The sequence below is a fragment of the Kogia breviceps genome, chromosome 18 (genome assembly GCF_026419965.1).
Source record: "Kogia breviceps isolate mKogBre1 chromosome 18, mKogBre1 haplotype 1, whole genome shotgun sequence".
NCBI lineage: Eukaryota > Metazoa > Chordata > Mammalia > Artiodactyla > Physeteridae > Kogia > Kogia breviceps.
The window spans coordinates 399186-420529 of NC_081327.1; the positions used below are offsets into that span (position 1 = coordinate 399186).

The following is a 21344-nucleotide window of genomic DNA, read 5'->3' on the forward strand; positions in this document are numbered from 1 at the left end:
AATTAGATCCCACGTGTATGCTGTAACTAAGAGTTTGCATGCCACAACTAAGGAGCCCACCTGCCGCAACTGAAGACCCAGTGCAACCAAATAAATAATAAAATATTGAAAAAGATATGTATATATTACATATATACATGTGGTATGTATATATTATATATGTACACATTACATATACGTATATATATGTAATGGAATATTACTCAGCCATAAAAAATAATGAAATATTGCCATTTGTAGCAACATGGGTGGACCTAGATAATATCATACTGAGTGACGTTGTCATACAGAGAAAGACAAATATATCACTTACATGTAGAATCTAAAAAATAATACAAATGAATCTATATACAAAATAGAAAGAGACTCACAGAGAAAACAAACTTATGGTTACTAAAGGGGAAGGAGAGAGAGGGATAAATTAGTAGTATGGGAATAACACATACAAACTATGATACATAAAATAGATAAGTAACAAGGATAACTGTAAGCACAGGGAACTATACTCAATATCTTATAATAACCTATACTGGAAAAAAAAAACCTGAATTACTTTGTTGTACACCTGAAACTAACACAGTATTGTAAATCAACTATACTTCAATTTTTTTAAAAACCTACAATCACCAATACGAAAACAAAAAAGTGTATATACTGGGCGAGATTCTTTGAGAATTGTCTCCTTCACCTTGACTTAGGCTGTGTAGGAACTGTGTCTGGTACCCTAGGCCTCACACACATCCTGCCTGGGCTACTCTGGGGGTTGCCCCCCCCAACATTCATGCTGGATAGTGGAAGTGTGGGTATTTATTATTTTTTGTACATATGCTAATTATTTCTTTTTGGAATTGTTTTATTTTATACACATACATAAAACTGAGAACATTTATTTCTTTTAAAAGCACATTTTCTAACTGCTTGCTGCTAATTTTTATATACTTATTTTTCCACAACACATACATTAATTTGCATTCCTAATCGTCCATCTAAAATCCTTACCTAACTCCCATTAATTCCAAAAATGTGTAGCTTCTGTTTAGATTTCTAAGGAAATAACTATACTGTCAATGGATAATGAGTTGCCCTTATCTGAATTTTAACATATTTTTCTTTAAAGAAATGTAATGATATAGAATTATTTCAGCAAACTATACAGTACATAAAAATAAGGCTGCACAGTAATGATGTACCGGGATAAAGCGAAAATAAATGTCAGCGAATCCACACTGATATCAATAAATAACTGAATAAGTAAATGCGGCGAAGGGACAGACAGCTCTTCCTGACAGCACCGCTCTTAAGTCCCTGGGCTGGAGGCGAAGACTGGGCGCAGGGCGGGCGGTGGGAGACCAGAACCCTGCGGCCGACCCCCGCCCAGGGCGAGGGGACTGGATCCGGGGCGGTGCCGAGCAGAATCGAAATGCAGGCACTCGGGTCTCTACACCGCACGGGTCCAGCGGTGGCCGCGGAGTCTCCAGGGACGCGCACATCCGGGTCCCGGCGCGCGCACGCGCATTTGCACCGAACATGGCCGCTGCAGCTCCGCCGCTGCCGCAGGTGGCGCCGGCCCGCCTCCGGTGAGTCCGCTGCGCCCCTCGCCCTTTCAGTACCCCTATTTCCTCCCGAGGGCGGTGTGTGTGTCGCGGGGGGCGGTGTCCGCTGGGTCCTGGTGACGCAGGAGCGGAGCGTCTGCCGGCGGGTTTCCCGCGGGCAGTGGGCGCGTCCGACTCGCAGGGCCGGGGGTCCGCCCGAGGCGCGGCGGCCCTCGCGAGTGAGGACGCCCCCGGCCAGTGTAGACGCCTCCCTTCTGCGGTGTGGATGTGCCCCGGCGGGTGTGGACGCCCCCTTTCTGCGGTGTGGACGTCCCATGCAGTTGAGGACGCCCCCTCCGGCAGGTGTGGACGCCCCCCTTCTGCAGTGTGGACGTCCCCTGCAGTTGAGGAAGCCCCCCGGCGAGTGTGGACGCTCCGCTGCGGATGTGGACGTACCTCGGCGGGTGTGGAAGCTCCCTCTCCGGGTGAGGACGCCCTAGCGATTTCCTCCGCGTTTTCCGGCGGTTCCGCGCTCGTATTGAGCTCGTCCTTCCATAGGGGCCTTTTGCCCTTGCCTGCCGGGTGTCCTGGCCCGGTCGCTGGGGCGAACCCCGGGTCTGCCGCCCTTCTGCTGCCGGGTGGTGGGAGGGCCCCGTGTGGGCGTCAGTGGGTCTCGGGCCGAGGTGGCCGCGTTGCACCCGCAGACTGTGCCGTTTCCCACCACTCGGCAGACCGGGAGGTGTCAGATCACCTGTTTTTTCCCCACCTAATAGCTGCAAAATCAGATCTTGCTGCAGTTCTCAATGAGGGCTGCCTTTTTCCAGCTGTTAGTAGCCACTTCGCTCTCCTCTTCCTTGGTTTAGTGGGTTCGTTTCCTTAGCTCCTCTTCCCCCAATAGTTTATGATAAAAGTTTTTCTACATCTAGAAAAGTTGAGACACTTGTGCGTCCTTATACCAACTCATTAACTCTCTGCTCTACTTGCTGTATGCCCTATATTTGTTCCCTTTGTCCACCCTTTTAGCCACCCACAATCTTTTTGGGATACAGTCAAAGTAAATGGCAGATATCACTCCACTCCCCCCTCAAACACCTTACTATGCTTAACATCAATTAGAGTTCAATATTGCTTTTTAAATTTTTGAGGGAAAACTGACTTACATTGAAATGCACAGGTATTCATTGTATCACTGGATGAGTTTTGACAAATGCAGTCCAAACCTTTATCAAAATTACCATCACCCCAGAAAGATCCCTTATCCTTTGCCAATTAAAATAAATTGCTTGTTAGCGACTTGGGCTTGTAAAAATATGTTTTGAATACTAAGACTTTGTTATTTTTTCTACCCACAGCCAGTAACTTTTCTCCCTTCTATTGATTGTTTCTCTCCCTTAGCACCTGACTTTTTATTTTGAAGTTTTACACCTACAGAAATGTTGCAGGAATAGTTCAATAAACACTTGTAAAACTATCCAGATTATCAAGTTATTAATACTTTGCCTCATTAGCTTTACCCTTCTTTTCTCCCTGCCTCAAACACACATCTTTTTATATCTTACACACCCTCCCACAGGAAGACAAAAGGTTTATTACTCACGTAATGAGACTGTCTTGGAGAGCAGGGCAGACTTCCCATGATGATCAAAAAAAGGGTGAGTGGGGGCTTCCCTGGTGGCGCGGTGATTGAGAATCCGCCTGCCGATGCAGGAGACACGGGTTCGTGCCCCTGTCCGGGAGGGTCCCACATGCCGCGGAGCAACTGGGCCCGTGAGCCATGGCCGCTGAGCCTGCGCGTCCGGAGCCTGTGCTCCGCAACGGGAGAGGCCACAACAGTGAGAGGCCCGCATACCGAAAAAAAAAAAAAGGGTGAGTGGGACTTCCCTGGTGGTCCAATGGTTAAGTGTTCTCCCTTCCACTGCAGGGGGCATGGGTTCAATCCCTGGTCGGGGAACTAAGATCCCGAATGCCATGTGGTGCGGCCAAAAACCAAATAAACAAACAAAAATCGTGAGACAGCAGGAAAAGGAGGCTCGCTGGGCTTTTATAGTGATTAATGGAGTTGGGATGAGGGTGGCCTTGCATTGGTTGGGGCTTGCATGGTTTGAACTTCCTGCCAACACCAAGGAGAAAACACTCAGGCTTTCTTGTTAGTTTGCCTCGTTTGCAGAAGGAGAAGGGGCAGTAGGTGGTGGTGAGGACAGGGGTTGAAAGCTGTCAGCAGTCAGTCATCAAAAATGAAGTCAGGCTGTTAATCACAATTGGTAATGAGGTGGGTAGCTTTATTTGAACAGGGCTAAAGTTAGTGGCAAACAATTTATTTTTGTTAAAGAATGTATCATTTGAAGAAATAAACATTATCATGTGTGGTCCACAGAGATGGTAAGAACCATGCAGATGGGGTCAGGCATCTGGGGTCTGGCAACCATTGATATCAAACATCCAGTCATTGGGCTTAAGTGGATCCCTCTGCAGGGTCATAGAGACTGGGTATAAAGCCCTTCAGAGGTGAGTGCCTGGGAATGGAATTCTCCACAAGCTTTATTTTATTTATTTATTTATTTTTATTTTTGGCCACGTTGGGTCTTCGTTGCTGCATGCAGGCTTTCTCTAGTTGTGGCAAGCGGGGGCTGCTCTTCATTTTGGTGCACGGGCTTCTCATTGTGGTGCCTTCTCTTGTTGCAGAGCATGGGCTCTAGTCGCGCGGGCTCAGTAGTTGTGGCTCATGGGCTCAGTGGTTGTGGCAGATGGGCTCAGTAGTTGTGGCACATGGGCTCAGTAGTTGTGGCTTGCAGGCTTTAGAGAGCAGTCTCAGTAGTTGTGGCTCACGGGCTCAGTAGTTGTGGCTCACGGGCTCAGTAGTTGCAACTCGTGGGGCTAGAGCAGGGCTCAGTAGTTGTGGCCCACAGGCTCAGTAGTTGTTGCTTGCAGGCTTAGTAGTTATGGCTTATGGGCTCAGTCATGGCTCATGGGCTCAGTAGTTGTGGCTCGCGGGCTCTAGAGTGCAGGCTCAGTAGTTGTGGCACGTGGGCCCAGTAGTTGTGGCACATGGGCTCAGTAGTTGTGGCCTGTGGACTCTAGAGTACAGGCTCAGTAGTGGCACGTGGGTTCAGTAGTTGTGGCCTGTGGGCTCTAGAGCGCAGGCTCAGTAGTTGTGGTGCACGGGCTTAGTTGCTCCATGGCATGTGGGATCTTCCTGGGCCAGGGCTGGAACCTGTGTCCCCTGTGTTGGCAGGCATGTTCCTAGGCACTGCACCACCAGGGAAGCCCTCTCCACAAGCTTTAATCCTAAGATACCAGAAACATGCCAAGTGGAGTCTAGACCAGTAGTTCTGACTCCAACAGATTCAACACCTGCTTAATTGTTTAAATAGTTGTATCGAGATACAATTCATATACCGTATAATTCACCCTCTAAGGTATACCATTCAGTGCTTTTTAGTATATTCACCAGGTGTTGCATCCATCACCCAGATCAGTTTTAGAATATTTTCATCATCCCCCAAAAGAAAACCCCTGCCCATTAGCACTCACTTCCCATTTCCTCCATGCTTCTTAGCCCCAGGCAATTACTAATTACTTTCTGTCTCTGCATTTGCCTATTGTAGGCATTTCATATAAATGGTCATACAATATGTAGTACTTTGTTTTGGCTTCTTTCACTTAAAAATGTTTTCAAGGTTCATCCATGTTACAGTGTATCAGTACTTGGTTCATTTTTATGGCTGAATAATATTCCCTTGTATGAATATATTAATTTGTTTATCCATTCATCAGTTGATAGCCATTTGAGTTGCTTCCATTTTGGGAGTATTACGAATAATGCTTCCATAAACATTCACGTACAAGTTTTGTGGCAGTTTTTTTGTGGAAATATGTCTTCATTTCTCTTGGATGACCTAGGAGTGGAACTGATTGTAGCCACCCTGGGGGATGTGAAATGGTATCTCGATGTGTTTTTGATTTGCAGTTCCCCGATGGTTAATGATATTGAGCTGCTTTTCATTGTGCTTATTGGCCTTTTGTATATCTTCTTTGGAGAATTGTCTATTCAGATCCTTTGCCCATTTATGAAATGGGTTATTGGTCTTTTAATTATTGAACTGTAAGAGTTGTTTTTATATTCTGGATACCAGTGCCTTATCAGATATATGATTTGCAAATATTTTATCCTATCCTGTGGATTGTCATTTTACTTTCTTAGTAACATTCTTTGAAGCACAAAAGGTTTTAATTTTGATTAGTCCAGTTTATCTACTGTGTCACTTGTGCTTTTGGTGTTGTATTCAGGTTTCTGAAGAATTATGCCTATGTTTTTCATTTAAGAGTTTTATAGCTTTAGCTTATATATTTAAGCTTGTGATGCATTTTGAGTTATTTTTTCTGTGCTCAGTCTTTTTTGTTTTTTAAGGTGGATTATCTGAAGCCATTCTGTCTCTGCTCTTTCCACAGGAGGAGTTCTACTTTTTTTAAAAAATTATTTTATTTATTTTTGTCTGTGTTGGATCTTTGTTGCTGTGCACGGGCTTTCTCTAGTTGTGGCGAGCAGGGGCTACTCTTTGTTGCGGTGCATGGGCCTCTCACTGCGGTGGCTTCTCTTGTTGCTGAGCACAGGCTCTAGGCGCGCGGGTTTCAGTAATTGTGGCTCGCGGGCTCTAGAGCGCAGGCTCAGTAGTTGTGGCTCGCGAGCTTGGTTGCTCCGTGGCATGTAGGATCTTCCCGGAGCAGGGCTGGAACCCGTGTCCCCTGCATTGGCAGGCATATTCTTAACCACTGTGCTGACAGGGAAGCCCAATGCTCAGTCTTTATGATCAGTAGTTACAGTATGCCTTTTACTGTCCTGAAAAGAATTTTATAGATATTAAATATCCATATAACTTTAAAAAATAAATGTAAAGAATCAATAAAAGGAAAGGCATTTGTATTAAAAAAATTATTTCTATGTTTAAATGTTTGGCACAGCTACCTTGAAAACATAAGAAGCAGTCCGCTGTTGGAGATTGTAGGTTTGGATTAAGAGAAATAGGACAGTCAGAATTCATTGTCTTTAGTGAAGTTGCATGAGGTGAAGTATGGCCTGATGCTGCTGGAGCAGTGAGTGTTGTGGGTGGATCCAGACTAGGTGTATTAAATAGGAATGGAAGAAAGTACCTTGGTGGAAGCAGGTTCTAAGCACGTAACACAGTAAGGCAACCCAGGCTATCTGGATGATCTGGGGTGACAGGTGAAGGGTTAGTCACCCCCTCTGCTATGACCTGGAACAACATCAGGACAATTTATCACAGAAAACAGTTCTCCAAACAGACCTGAAGTCTCAACATGTGCTGGGGCAACATTCAGTGTATAGAAAGCCTTAGAGACTACCTTCTTCAGCGGCCATGGAGAAGAGAAGGGCAGGCTGGGGAAAATGAGTCATACTGGGGCTCCGGAGAACTGGTATTGTGAATATCTGAGGTCAGAGGACGAGTGGGGTTGGGGGGGGGAGATAGAGACCGCCCCCACCCAAATTTGTGAACAGCATCAAGGTGAATATTTTACAACATAGTTTTGGTATCATTGTACTGCCCAAAATAGCTACACAGATATGTATGAGGGCAATAATACAGGATTTTTAAAACAACCTTAATTAATGAAATTCAGTGTAGTTCCTGCATTAGATACCCTAATTTAATACTATTTCCCTGAAGTCTGTCCTAACGTCCTCCTGTATGCTTGTGATGGTTTGTTCTTTTTGCAGTAACCACTATGGCACTCAGGCCCTCATTGATTGAGTGTAGAGTTGGAATGGCCAGTTTTGGTCACGGAGAGAGATGCAAAATAGGGAATGAGTTCATGAATTCAGGGCTGTATCTGGACTTCCTTTCAACTTCCTTCCCCTAAATGAAGGCACCTTTTCCCTGATTTCTTGTAACACATGTAGTATTGTTCCGTAGTGCAGTACCCCAGGTTAATACCTGCAGGGACTTTGGTCCACCAGTTGGTCAAGCATCACGTGGAGCAGTCCCAAGTGTGTTAGCAAATATGCATCCCTGGTCCAGGCCCATCAGCTGCTAGCAGTTCCCCCTGCTTCCATCTTTGTGACAACCTGACACCTTCACAGATTTCTGGATGCCCCCAGGCGAAATACTGCCAAGGTCAAGCGCTGCAGGTCAGGCTAGGTGAAACTTGTCCCCTTATAGGTGTAAATTTACTTATCACAGCTTTATTGAGATATAATTCATATATCATATGGTTCATTCATTCAAAGTGCACAACTTGGTGGGTTTTAGTATATGTACGAAGTTGTGCAGCCATCACCACTATATATTTCTAAAACATTTTCATCAATCCAAGAAGAAACCCCATACCAATTAGGAGTCACTCCCCATACTGCCTTCTCCCAACTCCTGTCAGCCACTAATTGACTTTCCGTGTGTATGGAATTGCCTCTTCCGGATGTTTCACTTAAATGTGATCATACAATATGGAGTCTTTTTTGTCTGAGTTCTTTTACTGCATATAATGTTTTTAGGATTCATCTGTGTTATGAAGCACTTATCAGTATTTCACTCCTTAAGACTGAAGAATATTCCATTGTGTGTATATCCGCATTTTGTTTATCCATTAATCGGTTGGTAGACATTTATTTGGGTTGTTTCTGCTTTTGTTTATCATGAATAGTGCTGTTATGTACTCATAATTCAGGGAGAAGTTTATGTGTAGACATATGTTTACATTTTTCTTGAGTAGATACCTAGGAGTGGAATTGCAGGGTCATATGATAACTCTGTTTAACTTTTTGAGAAACTGTCAGACTGTTTTCCAAAGCAGCTGCACCATTTTATTTATTTATTTATTTATTGGCTGCGTTGGGTCTTCGTTGCTGCTCACGGGCTTTCTCTAGTTGTGGCAAGCAGGGGCTAGAGCATGGGCTCTAGGTGCGCGGGCTTCAGTAGTTGTGTCACATGGGCTTAGTTGCTCCACAGCATGTGGGATCTTCCCGGACCAGGGCTTGAACCCGTGTCCCCTGCATTGGCAGGTGGATTCTTAACCACTGCGCTACCAGGGAGGTCCCAGCTGTACCATTTTACATTCCCCCCAACAGTGTGTGAGGGTTCCAGTTTCTCCACATGCTCACAACACTTGTTATTGTCTTTTTTTTTTTTTTTTTTTTTGCCGTGCTGTGCGGCTTGTGGGATCTTAGTTCCCCGACCACGGATTGAACCCAGGCCCATGGCAGTGAAAGCCTGGGTTTTGATCAGCATTTCCCTAATGACTAATGATGTTGATCATCTTTTCATGTGCTTATTGGCCATCTTTATGTCTTCTTTGGAGAAATGTTTATTCAGATCCTTTGCCTATTTTTAAAATTTGCGTTGTCCTGTAATTATTGGATTATAAGAGTTTTTTATATCTTCTGCAAGTCCTTTATCAGATACATGTTTTGTAAATATTTTCTCCTGTTTGGTAGGTTGTCTTTTCACTTTCTTAGTGGCATGTAAATCTTATTTCAATAAAGGAAGTATCTATTATAGATGAAATGGACATTCCCTTTGCTCCTCTAGGGCTGTTCCCTTCCACACTCCCAAGACACTCATGATCACAGCATTGGTAGATGTGTTGCCAGGGCATTTTAATATTTTTACTTCGAGAATACTTTGTGTGTCTAAAAATTTTCACTAAGTGGTATCATCCTATATATATGTTTGACTTACCTCATTTCGTTTAAGTGCCACATACATCCTCCCCTTACAGACTTGTAGGGAGGTGCTCTCCATCTCTTGTTTCCACAGGACAACTGTAGGCCACCCAGGCCCCAGTCTACTCAGAAGGCTCAGTAGAGGAAACATGTAGCATGGTAATAAGGCAGCCTCAGGAGGTCTGAAAAGTAGGAGCAGCCAGGAGTGACAGCTGGGGATATGGTCCTCCTGGCCAGCTGGGCCCTCCGCATCACTGTTGAATGCTGTGGACCTAGCAGGCATCTGGGGTCTTGGCCTTGGCTTTAGACTGAACAATTCTCATTTTTCCTCACGTGTGATGTTTACCTTAATTCCCTGTGTTCATAGTTGATAAAAATTTTCATCATGAGTTGGAGCTTTCCTTAAAATACCTTATCAACTTATTGACTTAGGGTAAAGGGGTCTACTACTTTAATCTGAGAGCATTTTGATCAAGAGTCTGGGTGAGATTTGTTGAAATTACTTTCTGAATTTATTGAGATAGGATGTAGGGGGCTGTCTTCTATTTTAATCTGAAAATGTAGGGAATCGTATCAGTAGATGTTCTAATATTTCATAGGCCTTCTTTTGTAGGATACATCCAATGTTGCCATTTTGATGACTTTCTTCTGTTTCTTAATTAAATCCCCTTTTTATGACGAATATCACCTATGTATGCCTTCTTGTTCTTTATTTTATGATTACTCTTGCCAAAGGTAATTTCATTAGTCTTTTCAAATAACAGACTTTTGTTTTTTTTCATGTTCTTGGCTGTTTCCTTGTTTTTGGTTTCTGTAATTCTTGATCTTACCTTTATTATCACCTTCCTTTCACCTCCTGTTGGTTTTCTCTGTGGCTCTTTCCCTTACTTCTTAAGTCGAACAGTGATCTTACTAACTTTCAGTCTTCTCTTTACAAATACAAGCATTAGGGACTTCCCTGGCAGTCCAGTGGTTAGGACTCTGTGTTTCACTACTGAAGGTGCAGGTTCAATCCCTGGTTGGGGAACTGAGGTCCCGCAAGCTGCATGGCATGGCCACAAAAAACAAAAATAAAAACAAAACAAAACAAAAACAAAAAACAATAACAAAAAAAACCCAAATCAAACAAACCCCCCATGCATTAAATACCAACATTTTTTGCCTAGGAACTTCTTTAGCTGCATCCTCCTTTGCTACATGTTTTGAGATGTGCCATAATCATCAGTTGTTCAGTTCACCATGTTTTCTAAGTAGATGCTTTCTAATTTGCATCAAGATTTCTCTGATGTGTGAATTACTGAGAAACAGGTTTTCATTTTTCCAAATAAATAGGGTTTTTTTTTTTAAAAAAACTTACTATTATTTTTTGTATTTGGCATTCTTTCTGTTACTGGTTTTTAACTTGACCACATTTGTAGTCAAGAGACTGTGGTCTGGTCTTTGTTGAACTTATTCTTTGGCCTGGTTTATGACCAATATTAGCAAATGTTCCACTTGTGCTTGGAAAGCCTTTGGCTCTAATTGTTGGTAGTGGGTCTTCATTCAGCTGTGTGAGCAGGCTGGCTAATTACATTCTCTTATGCTTGTCTCTATTCAGTCTTTCTGCATTTCCATTTCTGAAGGAGGTTCATAAACCCTCCCAGTATGTTTGGATTTGCTGACTTTGCTCTGTGTTTGGAGGCATGCTGTTAATGTAGACGTCTTTGCCATTGTTATATTGCCCTGTTAATCATCCTTGAAGTTTATTGTTGGTTAGCAAAGCATCATTCAGTCTTTGTTTGGTTAGCATTTGTCTGTTCCAAACTTTTGCTTTTGTCTTCTGTGTCCTTTTGCTTTTGGTGTCTGTTACAAACACGTTTTTTAATGCAGTCTGACACTGTTTATCTTGCCCATCAAAGCCACTTACATTTATTATTATTGGTGATGTCCTATTTTATACTTTCTATCTTAACCTGTCCTTTTTGAGCTTTCCCCCTTAGCACCTTCTTCTGGATTGATCTGTTTTTTCTCCTTTTCTTTATTATTCTTTTCTCCTGTAACAGGGTTTTTCCACTTCGGCACTATTTACATTTGAGTTTTGAGGCTGGTTATTCTATGTGTGAGAGGCTGTCTTGTGTTTTAAAGGTATTTCACAGCATCCCTAGATTCTAGTAGCATCTGACCCCAAGTCATGACAGCCAAAAATGTTCCCAGATGTTTCCAAGTGTCTTTTGAGGGTGAAACCGTCTCTGGTTGAGAACCACTGCTCTGTGGGCTTGGAAGTTTTACATGACATTTATTCTTTTATTCCTGACTTGACCAGGTCTAACATGAATCATGAACAATATAAGAATGTCATGGCACTTAATTTTGCTACCCCGTTTTCATCTCATGGGCCCCTGCCATTCAGTATTTTAGTCCATCCCATTGTTAACCCCTGAGTCATTGTTATTGCTTCATTTTATGTGGTCAGCGCTGGATTTTATTTAGATAAATGTTCTCTCCATTCCTTCCTTCTGGGTTTTTTTTTTTCCCTGAAGAACATTTTTTTTCTAATTCTTTTGGCAAGTGTCCTTGGAGATAAACCCTGCTTTTGCTTTTCTGAAGCTGCCTTTACCTTACTTTCACTCTTTTTTCTTTTTAAAATTTTATTTATTTATTTAATTTTGACTGCGTTGGGTCTTCGTTGTTGCATGTGGGCTTTCTCTAGTTGTGGTGAGCGGGGGCTACTCTTTGTTGTGGTGTGCGGGCAGTGAGAAGCAGTGGCTTCTCGTTGCGGAGCATGGGCTCTGGGGGCATGGGCTTCAGTAGTTGTGGCATGAGGGCTCAGTAGTTGTGGCTTGTGGGCTCTAGATTGCTGGCTTAGTAGTTGTGGTGCATGGGCTTAGTTGCTCTGCGGCATGTGGGATCTTCCCAGACCAGGGCTGAAACCCGTGTCCCCTGCATTGGCAGGTGGATTCCCAACCACTGTGCCACCAGGGAAGTCCCTTACTTTCACTCATGAACAATCATGTATCTGACAGTTTTTTCCCTCGACACTTTGATGGTAATCTTCCATTACTATCAGGTTTCTATTTTTGTTACCAAGTTAATCACAGTACTGTTCATTCCTTCACGGGTGGTCTTTTTCCTGGTGGCCTCTAAGACCATCTCCTTAGGTATACCTTGATGTCCAGTTATGCTTGGGACTCAGGCCTTCTGAATCTTAAGACACCACCAAGTGGAATTGCACCGTGGCAGAATGTACCTGTTTTATGTTTCTATGGCGACTATCAAGTTACATCGCCAAGTGGACTGACCTCTTTACATGCCCACCAACTCTCTTCTTGCATGACATGCTCAAGCATTATATTATCATGCCTTATTTTACTTTTACTCGTGTGAAATGTGCATATTTTGTATTCTTAAAGTTACACTTTGTAAATGCCTTTAGGTGTGAATGAGCAAGAATTTCATGTATTCAGGACATTTCTATTTTCTCTCCATCAAGTTCCTCCTTGTATCCTTTACCCATTTTTTTCCCTTTTATGTGCTGTTCTGTAAGAATTTTTTTATAGATCTCCGGCACTATTTCTTTGTCTCTTTTATACTTTATAGTATCATCTCTCCACCTGCCACTTGTATTTTGACTCTTACTGTGTTTTTTGTTGTTTGGAAATTTTTTAAAAATCAATTCATTAATTAATTTTATTTTTGGCTGTGCTGGGTCTTTGTTGCTGCATGCGGGCTTTCTCTAGTTGCGGCAAGCAGAGGCTACTCGTCATTGTGGTGCGTGGGCTTCTCACTGTGGTGGCTTCTCTTGTTGCATAGCACGGGCTCCAGGTGCACAGGCTTCAGTAGTTGTGGCATGCAGGCTCAGTAGTTGTGGCTTGTGGGCTCTAGAGCGTAGGCTCAGTAGTTGTGGCACATGGACTTAGTTGCTCTGTGGCATGTGGGATCTTCCTGGACCAGGGCTCAAACCCGTGTCCCCTTCATTGGCAGGCGGATTCTTAACTACTGTGCCACCAAGGAAGCCCGAGAGCCAGTTTTCTTGATATCTTCTTTTTTTTTTTTTTTTTTTTTTTTTGTGGTATGCGGGCCTCTCACTGCTGTGGCCTCTCCCGTTGCGGAGCACAGGCTCCGGACGCGCAGGCCCGGTGGCCATGGCTCACGGGCTCAGCCGCTCCACGGCATGTGGGATCCTCCCGGACCGGGGCATGAACCCGTGTCCCCTGCATTGGCAGGCGGATTCTCAACCACTGCGCCACCAGGGAAGCCCTCTTGATATCTTCAAGTCAAAGGGGTGGGAGCATGGTTAGAGAAAGATCCATAACAGTGAAGACACTGGCAACCACTTACAGTACTGTCTGTTCTCCAGCTCAGAGCCAGCCTCACACGTGATGTAATTCTCGTAATAACCCTACAGGAAGGTCGTTGACAGATCTAGGAATTTCAGAACTTTCAGGTCACCAGGCCTATGTTGTGTCCCATCCACGAAGGCAGAACTCTGACCACAAAGGTGCGGTGAAAACTGCTCGTTCAATGCTATTGTAATCCCATTGTGAAGTGGAGGATCTGGAGTGTGTACTGTTTGTTGGTAAGGGAAGTGGGTGATGGGGACAAGCACACAGTGGCTGAGATGTGTTCCTGTGTGATCAGAGTGACACCTGTCCTCTGATCTCCCACATCTTAGGCTAATCCTTTTGGTGATATTTACCCCCAACACCATTCCCCCTGCCTGTTCTCTAGGAGGGTGGAAATGCCATGTGGCTCTTCTTGAACCTGTTCTTGGCTCCATCCCTCGACTCTCACAGTATCTCCCCCTCATATAGATATGAATTTCAAAAAGAAAACAAGTAAAAAGACACACAAACACACTTGACCTGTCACCATCTTTCATTCCTCTTCCATACATGGCTTCATGTACTTAAGTCTGTCTTTTTCATTCTTTGCTTTCCAGCCTGGGACAGAAGATTGAAAATGACAGCTGAGAACATTCCTGAGGAAGAACTGTTCTGTGACATGGAGATGGAAGGATTTACACGAGAGGGTCCTCATTTCTCCATTCTAGGTAACAGTTGGGACTGTGAGAACCAGGAGGAACATTTGAGGCAATCAGCCTTAACTCAGGAGGAACCAGGAGCTCAGGAAGCAATTCGTGAATATCCTGGATTTGGGGAGCATTTGAGCGTGAGCCCAGACCTCCCACGATGTCAGAGAGTTTCCACAAGAAACGGTTTCCATGTATGTGGCTCAGGTGTTAAAAGCCTGGATTGTGACCCAGCTTTACACAATTGTCAGAAAAGTTATGTAGCTAAGAGAACAGGTGACAGTGACACCTGTGGGAAAGCCTTCAACCATTCCGTGGAAGTTATTCAATTTGGAAGAACTCAAACTAGAGAGAAACCCTATAAATACCCTGAAAGTGTTAAGTCTTTCAACCATTTTACCCCTCTTGGTGAACAAAAAATAATGAAAAGAGGGAAGAAACTGTATGAAGGTAAGGGCTTTGGGGACATCTTTACCCTGAGTTCATCTCTTAATGAAAACAGGAGGAACAGCCCTGGAGAAAAACTGTACACATGTACTGAATGTGGCAAGTGCTTCAAACGGAACTCTTCTCTTGTTTTGCATCACCGAACTCACACTGGAGAGAAACCTTATACCTGTAATGAGTGTGGAAAATCCTTCTCCAAGAACTATAACCTAATTGTGCATCAGAGAATCCATACAGGAGAGAAGCCCTATAAATGCAGTAAATGCGGGAAAGCCTTCAGTGATGGGTCAGCTCTGACGCAACACCAGAGAATTCACACTGGGGAGAAACCTTACGAATGTCGAGAATGTGGGAAAGCCTTCAACCGAAATTCGTCCCTGATTCTTCATCAAAGAACTCATACAGGGGAAAAACCATATAGATGTAATGAGTGTGGGAAACCTTTCACCGACATCTCCCACCTCACTGTGCATCTCAGAATCCACACTGGGGAGAAGCCTTATGAATGTAGCAAATGCGGAAAGGCCTTCCGAGATGGCTCATACCTCACCCAGCATGAGAGGACTCACACTGGAGAGAAGCCCTTTGAATGTGTGGAATGTGGGAAATCCTTCAACCGTAACTCTCACCTCATTGTGCATCAGAAAATCCATTCTGGGGAGAAACCCTATGAGTGTAAAGAATGTGGGAAAACTTTCATTGAGAGTGCTTACCTCATCAGGCACCAGAGGATTCATACTGGTGAGAAGCCCTATGGCTGTGATCAGTGTCAGAAACTTTTCAGGAACATCGCTGGTCTCATACGTCACCAGAGGACTCATACTGGTGAGAAGCCCTATGAGTGTAATCAGTGTGGTAAAGCTTTCAGGGACAGCTCCTGTCTGACCAAACACCAGAGAATTCACACTAAGGAGACCCCGTACCAGTGTCCAGATTGTGGAAAGTCCTTCAAGCAGAACTCTCACCTGGCAGTACATCAGAGGCTCCACAGCAGGGAGGGTCCCAGTCATTGTCTTCAGTGTGGGAAAACATTCAGAAGGAGCTCTTCCCTCATCCGACACCAGAGATCACACCCTGGAGAACAACCCATGGATATTTAATGAATGTGGGCCACACTCATCTTCTGACTGGGTCTCAAAAACCTATGTGAGGGAAAAGTGTCTTCAGTGGTGGCTCCTCCCTGTCAGTGGAAAAGACTGCTCTGAGCTGTCCAGCGAACTGGTGGAAGTGAGACATTCCTTAGCCATCCTGTTAAGTCTATACATTAGGGAACTCTTGCAGAGGATACAGGATGGTAATTAATGTGGCAAAGGCTTCAGGGATGATTCAGCCTGTACCAAACATGATAGTGCATACACTGGAATAAAACCTGAGAAAGTCAGGTAGATACTTCCCTGGAGAACTCACCTACCCATACATCCGAGTCCTTAAACTGGAAAGAGCCTGTATAATTGGGAAGAGGAATCCTTTAAGAGGGAGTGTGTGCCTTACTGTATGTAAGCAAACTCTTACTGGAATCCAGCGAGGGAAGCTGTCGGCAGGAGCCCTTGCTATCTTAGCTGTGTCAGCAAAGGCATGCTGGTGAGAAACCCCACACAGTGCTCCAGCTCACAGCAACCACAGAATTACAACGGATTGACATTTGAATGTATTTCCACGTTACATTCCTGCCAGGTGTTGAGGACTTGTTTCAACAGGGGCACCTGGGTGAGGAAGTCGCTTGTGAATGAACAGTGATGTTATCCCTCTTAATATGGAGGCCAAAGCAGGTTCTCCTAAGAAGGAAAGGGCTGCTGCTGAGAAATATGCGTTGCTTGAGTTGTTGAGACAAACAACCAGAAAAACACTGAGTTGTTATGTTTACGTTGTCACCCCTCATTGTTCATTTGGGACATTTGTGATTTGTTCCATGCAACCATGCCAAACCATGATGATAAAGGTTTTGTTGCCATATTGAAAATGCTTATAATATGGCTGGCAACCAAGAGCATAAAATAGAAGATTTGCCATGTAAAGTGTGCACACGTATGGATGTAGGTTGGGAGTTGATCATGGAGAAATAAACATGGGGTCTCCTAAGTGACTGTTACTTGTGTATGATTTTTCCTCTATCACAAATCATACATTGTTATAATCATTTGATGAGGAATAAAAAGGTGGAGATAAAAAGAGGTGAGTTTGGGTTTTCTTTGGACCTTATTAAAACCAGAAGTGGCTAAGTCAGGGTCGCAGGGCAGTTGTAAGCATGGATGGGGGCATCTCGGCAGAAACTTCTCTGAATCAGCATCCCACAGCTCAGGGCCTAAGAATAACTTCTTTTTTGGGGACTTGGATGATGAGAGGGTGTTATTGTGAAGAAGAGGGTGGGTCTCCGGGAATGGGGAGTAGGAGGCTACAGAGAGGTCTGGGAGGACCTGGGAGCATCCCTCCTGAGGCCCAGCAGTGCTGGCTGGCTCAGAGCTGCTCACACTGGTTGGCATAGCCTCGGAGCCCCAGGGTGGCTCCGCTTGGAAGTTTGACTTGTTCCTATGGAGGCAGAGTCAGGGAGAAGGTCACTGAGCTAATTAAGGCTATGAGATAATAAATCTGCATTGTTTTAAGCTATATTTGTGGTACTTTATTATGGCAACGATAGAAAACTAGTACAAGCATTAAAGGAAACTCCTTCCTGCCCTTTTCCTCTTTCTTCTGGTCCTCCTTGCATTCTTTCAGCCTGCTCCTGGCTGAGACGCAGCAGGGCCGCTGATAGTCTACACCCCACCTTCATACAAGTTAGGAACACCAACCCCACCTTCCCCCCCACCCCCCGCAGGGCAATGCAAGAGGAAAACTCTCTCCTTGGAGCAGCTCTTGCTTTGGAGATGGTGCAACTGGATGTTGGGCTTCTCTGCACCAGGCGAACAGCTGAATCTGAGAGAGACAGGGCATAGCCTCTTTATTTATTTATTTAATTTATTTTTGGCTGCGTTGGGTCTTCGTTGCTGTGCGCGGGCTTTTCTCTAGTTGTGGCGAGCAGGGGCTACTCTTCATTGTGGTGCTCAGGCTTCTCATTGTGGTGACTTCTCTTGTTTCAGAGTGCGGGCTGTAGGGCGTGCGAGCTTCAGTAGTTGTGGCACGTGGGCTTGATTGCTCCGCGGCATGTGGGATCTTCCCAGACCAGGGCTCGAACCCGTGTTCCCTGCATTGGCAAGTAGATTCTTAACCACTGCACCACCAGGGAAGCCCCAGGGCATAGCCTCTTAAAAGCCTTGACTGATTGGTGGCCAGTACGGCTAGTTTTAACCATTCCTGTCCAGACCCAGGCCCTCTTCTGTTCTCCCACAGGCTGGGTTGCAATACTTGATTAACACAGCAGTCAGGAAGGTTTGATCCCTGGTTGGGGAACTAAGATCCCACATGCTGCGTGGTGCAGCCAAAAAAATAAAAATCAAACACAGCAGTCAGGAACCCTCATTGGTAGGCTGAATAATGGCCTCCCACATAGGTCTACATCCTCATCACTGGAACCTCTGATGATTTATATGGCCAAGGGACTTGGAAGGAGTAATTAAGTCAAAGATCTGAGACAGGGAGATTACCCTGGGTTATCTGGGTGGGCCCAGTGTCATCACAGGGGTTCTTCCAATAGGGAAGCAGGAGGATCAGAGTCAGAAGGGGATAAGATAATGGAAGCAGCTTCTAGAAGCTGGAAAAGGCAGGGACACTGGTATCCCCCCTGGAGCCTAGAAGGAACCAGCCCTGCTGACACCTTAATTTTAGCCCCATATGACTCATTTCATATTTCTGGCCTCCAGAATACATTTGTGTAGTTTTTAAAAATATATATATAAATTTATTTATTTATTTTTGGCTACATTGGGTCTTCCTTGCTGCATGCAGGCCTTTCTCTAGTTGCAGTGAGTGGGGACGACTATTTGTTGCAGTGCGCAGGCTTCTTATTGCGGTGGCCTCTGTTGTTGTGGAGCACAGGCTCTAGGCACGCAGGCTTCAGTAGTTGTGGCACGTGGACTCAGTAGTTGCAGCTCACGGGCTGTAGAGCACAGGCTCAGTAGTTGTGGCGCCTGGGCTTAGTTGCTCCGCAGCATGTGGGATCTTCCCAGAGCAGGGCTCAAACCCGTGTCCCCTGCATTGGCAGGCAGATTCTTAACCACTGTGCCACCAGGGAAGTCCATTTGTGTAGTTTTTGTTTGTTTGTTTGTTTGTTGCGGCACGCGGGACTCTCAGTGTCGTGGCCTCTTCCGCTGCGGAACACAGGCTCCAGACGCGCAGGCTCAGCGGCCATGGCTCATGGGCCTAGCTGCTCCGCAGCATGTGGGATCTTCCCGGACCAGGGCACGAACACGTGTCCCCTGCATCGGCAGGTGGACTCTCAACCACTGTGCCACCAGGGAAGCCCATTTGTGTAGTTTTAAGACACAAAGTTTGTGGCAGTTTGTTACAGCAGCCATAGGAAATGAATAAATTGCCCTTTCTAGTTCTTTTAGAACTTTAACCTTCCCTCCTCCTACCTGGAGAAGTATTTGGTGTGCATTCCCTTGCCCAGCAAGTTAAAAAAACTCAGCTTGAAAAAAACAAAAGGAATTCTGTGGCAGTCCAGTGGTTAGGACTTTGTGCTTCCACTGCTGGGGGCCCAGGTTCAATCCCTGGTCGGGGAACTAAGATCTCACAGGCCTTACCACGAGGCCAAAAAAACAAACAAACAAAAACCCTCTGGTGGTGTCTGTTTGCTGCTTTGAGAGTAGGCATGGCCTGCTCAGCCGAGTGCCCTTTGGGGAATTCCAGAACTAGTCTTGAATATTAAGTCCTATTAATGAACAGTCATTAGTGAAAAGAGATCTCAGAAAAGTTAAGGAAGAGATGCCCCATACCTGTACTCCCAGCTCCCGCCCCCTTTGCTGGCTGAGGGGAAGGCACCTTTCAGCATCCTAATAGAAGTCCATCTCCTAAGAATGTGTGGAAGTTCCAGATGTGCTCTTGGTTCATAGATGGCCATCTTCTCGCAGTGTCCTCACTTGGTGGAAGCGGCAGGAGAGTTGTCTGGGATCTTGTTTATGAGGGCACTGATTCCATTCATGAGGACTGCATCCTCAGACCTAATCACCTCCCGAAGACCCGAGCTTCACATACCAGCATATTAGAGATTAGGAGTTCAACATGAATGGGATGGGGTGCGGGACCACAAACATTCAGTCCATAACAGTACATAGGTTTTCATTCCTCTTGGTTAAACACCTAGGAGTGCGATTGTGGGTCATTACAGTAAGTCTGTTGAGCTTTGTAAGAAACTGCAAAGCTCCTGTCCAACGTGGTTGTACCATATTGCTTTCCCACCAGCAACAAATGAGACTTTGTGATGCTTTGCATCCTGGCCAGCCTTTGAAATTTCAATTTTAAAATTAGTTTATTTTTAATAAATAAATTAATTTATATTTTATTTTTGGCTGCGTTGGGTCTTCATTACTGTGCGCGGTCTTTCTCTAGTTGCGGTGAGCAGGGCTGCACTTCATTGTGGTGCGTGGGCTTCTCACTGCAGTGGCTTCTCGTTGCAGAGCACGGGCTCTAGGCGTGCAGGCTTCAATAGTTGTGGCTTGTGGGCTTCAGTAGTTGTGACTCACGGGCTCTAGAGTGCAGGCTCAGTAGTTGTAGCGCACGGGCTTAGTTGCTCCTTGGCATGTGGGATCTTCCTGGACCAGGGCTGGAACCCCTGTACCCTGCATTGGCAGGCGGATTCTTAACCACTGCGCCACCAGGGAAGCCCCATAATGTTTTAATTGATAGCCCCTGTCACCTCCCTGTTCCCTCTTCTCCCGTCTTCCCCTTGATCACTCTGTTCAAGTTTCAGTGGCCTCCCTGTTCTTCCTCATACACGCCAGGCATGTTCTCATGTCAGGGCCTCTGCAATCCTTGTTCTCCCCATGGGGATCCTCTTCCCCCAACACCTTCTGGCTCAGGTCCTCACCTCCTGCAATTCATCAGTCACACAGCACCTACTCAGTGAGGCCTTCCCCGAATTCTCTATTTAAAACTGCAACTGCCCCTGCCCAGCAGTCACACTCTGTCCTCTTTCCCTGCTTTATGTCTCTCCAAGGCATCAACCCATCCGACTGATACATGATGCATTGTGCTTGTTTACTTTCCCTGCAGGACTGTAAACACCTTGTTCTGTTTTCTGCTTTATCCCTGGCTGCTGGAATACTGCAACAAGTACTCAATAAATGTTTGTTGAACTAAAAGAGCTAGATGGAGGTACACCAGCACAAGTGAACAGTGGACAGCCACACCTTGGGTGCATGTCTTTGTTTTCTGATTCTAAAGTAATCCTTGCTCACTGAAAGCCACGACTTGCAATGTCCAGAAAAATATGAAAATAAGAAATCACATCCAGAGTCTCAGCTGTCACCAGCAATCATGATTCATGTTTTGGAAGACATCTTCCAGTTCATACAATCCACAAACACTTGATGAGCATCTCCGTTGTATGTCAGCACGTTGGTCCCTGTGGAGTCTAACTAGGAGCATGACAGACAGTGTGTCTAGCCTTGTGGAACTGGCTAGTTAGAAAGCAAGATGGGCATTTATCAAACTATCACAGAAGCATGGACCTGAACTTGAACAGGAAAAAGAAACAACGTAACAGCAGAGAGCTGTGAGGAGTGATTAACCAAGGGGTAGAGAAGGAAGA

The 21344-nt window shown here is 45.0% G+C and overlaps 1 protein-coding gene across 4 annotated transcripts; it reads left to right on the plus strand.

Moving 5' to 3' along the window:
* Positions 1 to 1453: 1453 nt before the first annotated feature.
* On the plus strand, positions 1454 to 17233 carry ZNF329 (zinc finger protein 329). Of its 4 annotated transcripts, XM_067019948.1 has the most exons (5): positions 1521 to 1577; positions 1896 to 2017; positions 3106 to 3184; positions 3907 to 4037; positions 14126 to 17227. In XM_067019948.1, the coding sequence occupies exon 5, from the start codon at positions 14146 to 14148 to the stop codon at positions 15760 to 15762; it is 1617 nt and encodes a 538-aa protein (XP_066876049.1). In that variant the 5' UTR covers positions 1521 to 1577; positions 1896 to 2017; positions 3106 to 3184; positions 3907 to 4037; positions 14126 to 14145; the 3' UTR covers positions 15763 to 17227. The 4 variants fall into 4 exon arrangements, with proteins under 4 accessions (XP_058900690.1, XP_066876051.1, XP_066876049.1 ...); XM_067019950.1 differs by lacking the exon at positions 1896 to 2017 and having other exon boundaries at positions 1513 to 1577; XM_059044706.2 differs by lacking the exon at positions 1521 to 1577 and having other exon boundaries at positions 1728 to 2017.
* Positions 17234 to 21344: the final 4111 nt, after the last annotated feature.